Here is a 4974-nt window from a genome sequence, read left to right as displayed (position 1 = left end):
GACGGAGGAGGAGACGCGAGTGGCCAAGACTCGTCTCCATCTTCCGAAAACTCTTCTTCATCTACTGGATCTCATTACCATCACGATCACCATCACCGATTCTACAATCACCCGGCGATTCGTTACCTGAGAAGATTCTGGATTCCGTTTGTTGGTGGATCGACGGTTGTGACTGGGCAAGGGTTTAGATCGGGGAGAAACGTGGGTCGTCGGATCTTGGGTTTACTCATGGTGCTCGTTGTTGCGTCTGTGTTCCTTAGGGTCTACCTTATGGTTGGTGTACGCGTGGTTGATCACGCTCGTTTGAATGAGTTTGTTGTCGTTAGAACGCTTCGTGATGATTTGTCTATGGCTCAACGTGAAGTTGCCGAGAACCATGCTTCTTCTCAGCCAATGCGCCTTCTCGAAAAGCTTCCCGTGAGTTTTTTTTCACTTTACGTTCAACATTTAGGGATTTTAAAAATTCAATCTTTGTGATCAATTGAGGAATTCTCAAAATCTGCAATTGTTTACTTAATCTGATACTACTAGTACTTGGGATCAATCCTCTGTTTTTGATTTTTGTGTAGGGTTTTGTTGAATAATTCTCTAGAAAATATCTGAATTGTTCTGTTTGCATTAGTGTTTCATATTGGGAAGAAGAAGAGGTAGTGGGGTGGGTGATAAGTTGAATTCTCAGAACAACTTTAATGATTGCACAATTGAATTATCATTGTGCAATTATGATAGCTCTTTTTTGACAATCTGTATCTCAATGGCATTTCCATATTCTGAAATTCTTTTGTATGGAACTTTACTTTTTTTGAATTTGGATTTGAGACTTTCACGAACAATATAGTCAATGGATTTAGGCGGCTTTGATGTGTGGATCATACTTTCCTACAATATCAGCTGACCTTAGTTTCTGCATAATTTTATAGACTTGAAATGGAACCTCTGTAATCGTTTAGCTCATGAAGTTCTGCAATATTTAATCTTGAACTTCCAAAACAATCCAAGTTTGTATTGGTTGTAACCCTTGTGTGGTTTTAATCTGTGTTAGTGTGTAATCTGTTTTGTTGAGTTAATTGTACCTTGAATTAAATTCATTAAGTAACAGATTTAAAGTACGAGAAGTTCTCTGTGATCAGTGTAATCGGAGGTCTTTTACAGGTTTTGATGATTCACTAATTCGTTATCATTTCCTCTGTTTTTGCAATGTAAGGAAGATTAAATCTTTCTGTTTGACTTCATTTCCGACGATCTTTGGTCATGGATCTTATCATTTTGTTGTCTCTTTTCATAGATTCCGGAAATTTGGCAGAAACCTGAAAGCGGGAATTATCGCCAATGTGTGGCACGTCCTAAGAACTATACAAGTATGTTGCTATCTTGGATTTCCTAGTCCTTCTTTAAGCGAGTTTTCAGTTCTGAATTTTCAGTATTTGGTGTATGTCTTTGTCTAGGACTGCACCGCCAAACCAATGGGTATCTTTTAGTACACGCAAATGGAGGATTGAATCAGATGAGAACTGGGGTGAGTTTACTTCTAAAGTATAGTACGGGGGTATTGATCTCTGGTTTCTCCATGGTAAACTGTTTTGTTTTACCATTATTTGTTGGTTTTGACCATATGCAGATATGTGACATGGTTGCTGTTGCCAAGATTATGAATGCAACTCTTGTTCTTCCTCTTCTTGACCATGAATCTTTCTGGACTGACCCGAGGTCTTGTCCTTAGATCTTGGAACTCTTTTTGACCTGATACCACAAGATATTTACAAGAAAATAAGCCAAATGCCAATAAATATTATTTTGTCTGCAGCACGTTCAAAGATATTTTTGACTGGAGAAACTTCATGAACGTACTTAAACACGATGTTGACGTTGTTGAGTACTTGCCTCCTCAGTATGCCGCCATGAAGCCTCTTCTCAAGGCCCCTGTTTCTTGGTCGAAGGTCCGTGCTTTATTCATATAGTGAGGTTTCTTGGTTAACTTTCAGAGTTTTATCTCTTCTCCTATATGGATGTAAGAGATTTCCACCATGAGAAGTAAATTATTAAATTTAGAACTGATATACAGGCTAGTTACTACAGAAGCGAAATGCTGCCACTGTTGAAACGTCACAAGGTGTTAAAGTTCACGCTTACTGACTCACGGCTTGCTAACAATGGCTTGCCACCATCCATCCAACGACTGAGATGTCGTGCTAATTACCAGGCACTGCTGTACACCAAGGAGATCGAGGACCTAGGAAAGATTTTGGTTAACCGGTTAAGAAACAACAGTGAGCCGTATATAGCTCTGCATTTGAGGTAAATCCTACATTTCTTTTATCATAAACAAGGGAAATAATTTTNCCATGAATCTTTCTGGACTGACCCGAGGTCTTGTCCTTAGATCTTGGAACTCTTTTTGACCTGATACCACAAGATATTTACAAGAAAATAAGCCAAATGCCAATAAATATTATTTTGTCTGCAGCACGTTCAAAGATATTTTTGACTGGAGAAACTTCATGAACGTACTTAAACACGATGTTGACGTTGTTGAGTACTTGCCTCCTCAGTATGCCGCCATGAAGCCTCTTCTCAAGGCCCCTGTTTCTTGGTCGAAGGTCCGTGCTTTATTCATATAGTGAGGTTTCTTGGTTAACTTTCAGAGTTTTATCTCTTCTCCTATATGGATGTAAGAGATTTCCACCATGAGAAGTAAATTATTAAATTTAGAACTGATATACAGGCTAGTTACTACAGAAGCGAAATGCTGCCACTGTTGAAACGTCACAAGGTGTTAAAGTTCACGCTTACTGACTCACGGCTTGCTAACAATGGCTTGCCACCATCCATCCAACGACTGAGATGTCGTGCTAATTACCAGGCACTGCTGTACACCAAGGAGATCGAGGAGCTAGGAAAGATTTTGGTTAACCGGTTAAGAAACAACAGTGAGCCGTATATAGCTCTGCATTTGAGGTAAATCCTACATTTCTTTTATCATAAACAAGGGAAATAATTTTGATCTTAGTTTTTGTATCAAATGGATTTTGGATTTGCAGATATGAGAAGGACATGCTTGCCTTTACAGGATGCAACCACAATCTTACCACTGAGGAAGCTGAAGAGCTGAGAATCATGAGGTACAGTGTCAAACATTGGAAGGAGAAAGAGATTGATAGCGAAGAGAGACGTATTCAAGGGGGATGTCCAATGTCTCCGCGGGAAGCAGCTATATTTCTAAAGGCAATGGGTTATCCGTCCTCCACAACTGTATATATAGTTGCTGGTGAAATCTATGGAAGCAGGAGTATGGATGCTTTCCGTGCAGAGTACCCAAATGTATTCTCTCATTCAACTCTTGCGACTGAAGAAGAGTTAGAGCCTTTCAGTCAATACCAGAACCGCCTTGCTGCATTGGACTACATTGTGGCCCTTGAAAGTGATGTTTTTGTGTACACATACGATGGGAATATGGCTAAGGCGGTACAAGGGCACAGAAGGTTTGAAGGTTTTAGGAAGTCCATAAATCCAGACAGGTATGGAAACATGGAATGAAGCTTTTCATTTTGGAGACTATGTAGCTTTTTTTTCACTGATTTGTTTCTGTGTGATTATTTCAGGCTGAATTTTGTTAGATCGATAGATCATTTTGACGAGGGTGTCATATCTTGGGAAGAGTTTTCTTCAGAGGTTAAGAGATTAAACAAAGACAGAATTGGAGCGGCATATGCGAGACTGTCTGCTGCTCTTCCCAGGCTTGAGGAGAACTTCTATGCGAATCCACAACCCGATTGCATCTGTAACAAGTCTCATCCGGAGAAGCTCTGGAAAAAATCAGGTCTAAGAACAGATTCAAAGAGTTGGAAGAAGAGTGCCTTACGATAGCAGCGATACAGTAATCAAATACAGTGGAGATTCCGATGCCAAAGAATACTGCAGTGGATACATAGAACAATTTGCTTTGAGTTTATAGCCTTCTTGTACAATATAGGAAACAGAAGTAACCCGAGTTTTTGGAAGATTCAGACAGCTTGTAGAATCCATTCACACCGTACAGGATGAGCGTCAAGACTTGCGTCAGCTAGAGGAATTTTGTGACCCCGCACCTGAGTTAGAACAAAAGACAGATCATGGGGAAACAATTGTTCTTCCTCATTAGTTTACATGGTTGTTATCAGTGACCTCAAAATTTGATTGTACATTGGATTACAATTTGCATCAGTATACATCTCACACACGGCTTACAACGTTTTGTATAAAAGCTGAGTTCGTGATATTATATTATATCACATAGATGGAACATAAACCTGCTCTCTTTTGTTTCGCTTTCAGTAGGGAAACGTCTAACTGCACCAATTGCCCACTGCAGCTGCAAACCTGAGTTCTCGCTCCAAACCATCTTGGTACTTAAACATCTCAGGACAAGTTGTTAGCATTTTAATTATCCCTGCAAACAACAGCATCATTTGAACAGGTGAAAAGAGTCGCAAGCACATCTTCTGTTACAACCACAACTCCATCAAAAGTAAGAGTATAGTAACGACGCAGAAGTGTTCCATCAGTCACAATCAATAGCTTCAGCTCGTCGTGCCACAGTGGCTTGGTTTCCTCTAGTGTGTAATAGGCTCTTATGTTTTTTTCGTCTGGTCAAAATCCTCAGCAAAGTATTGTGGTGTGTTAGTTTCTTCTCATCTCGTACTCTTGATGTGAAACTTCAATGATGTTTGCTTCATTCTATGCTTTCTTGAGCAACAATTTCCTAGTCTCATTGCGCCATATCCATACCGGTGATGGGAGATTCAATACAATTTTTTTGGGCCACTGCATTGCCTTTAAAAAGAGTTGATTGCATATTTGCATTAGAAGATATGCAAAAGTAAATAAAACAAAAAGGCTCGAAAACCAAGCTGAGGTGCTCTGTTTCATGATCCAAATCAGATATGAACAAGAAACGAGTCATTTGCTCTAAGATTCATGCTCAAGAAAGAGATTTCC

The 4974-nt window shown here is 39.7% G+C and overlaps 1 protein-coding gene across 3 annotated transcripts in view; it reads left to right on the top strand.

The window, feature by feature from the left end:
- The window catches only part of LOC104791681 (uncharacterized protein At1g04910-like), a 5488-nt gene extending 1216 nt beyond the window's left edge, over positions 1 to 4272 (top strand). Inside the window, exons 2-10 of one of the 3 annotated variants that reach the window (XM_019246799.1) lie at positions 8 to 417; positions 1131 to 1199; positions 1286 to 1358; positions 1446 to 1516; positions 1619 to 1707; positions 1805 to 1937; positions 2063 to 2295; positions 3039 to 3515; positions 3600 to 4272. In XM_019246799.1, coding sequence (XP_019102344.1) covers positions 8 to 417; positions 1131 to 1199; positions 1286 to 1358; positions 1446 to 1516; positions 1619 to 1707; positions 1805 to 1937; positions 2063 to 2295; positions 3039 to 3515; positions 3600 to 3864 — 1820 coding nt within the window. In that variant the 3' untranslated portion in view covers positions 3865 to 4272. The remainder of the gene's footprint in view (positions 1 to 7; positions 418 to 1130; positions 1200 to 1285; positions 1359 to 1445; positions 1517 to 1618; positions 1708 to 1804; positions 1938 to 2062; positions 2296 to 3038; positions 3516 to 3599) is intronic. The other 2 variants (XM_010517623.2, XM_019246800.1) reach the window with 2 other exon arrangements.

Source organism: Camelina sativa, chromosome 6 (genome assembly GCF_000633955.1).
Source record: "Camelina sativa cultivar DH55 chromosome 6, Cs, whole genome shotgun sequence".
Lineage (NCBI taxonomy): Eukaryota > Viridiplantae > Streptophyta > Magnoliopsida > Brassicales > Brassicaceae > Camelina > Camelina sativa.
The sequence above is the reverse complement of the archived record's forward strand: the minus strand, read 5'-3'. Positions and strand labels throughout refer to the sequence as shown.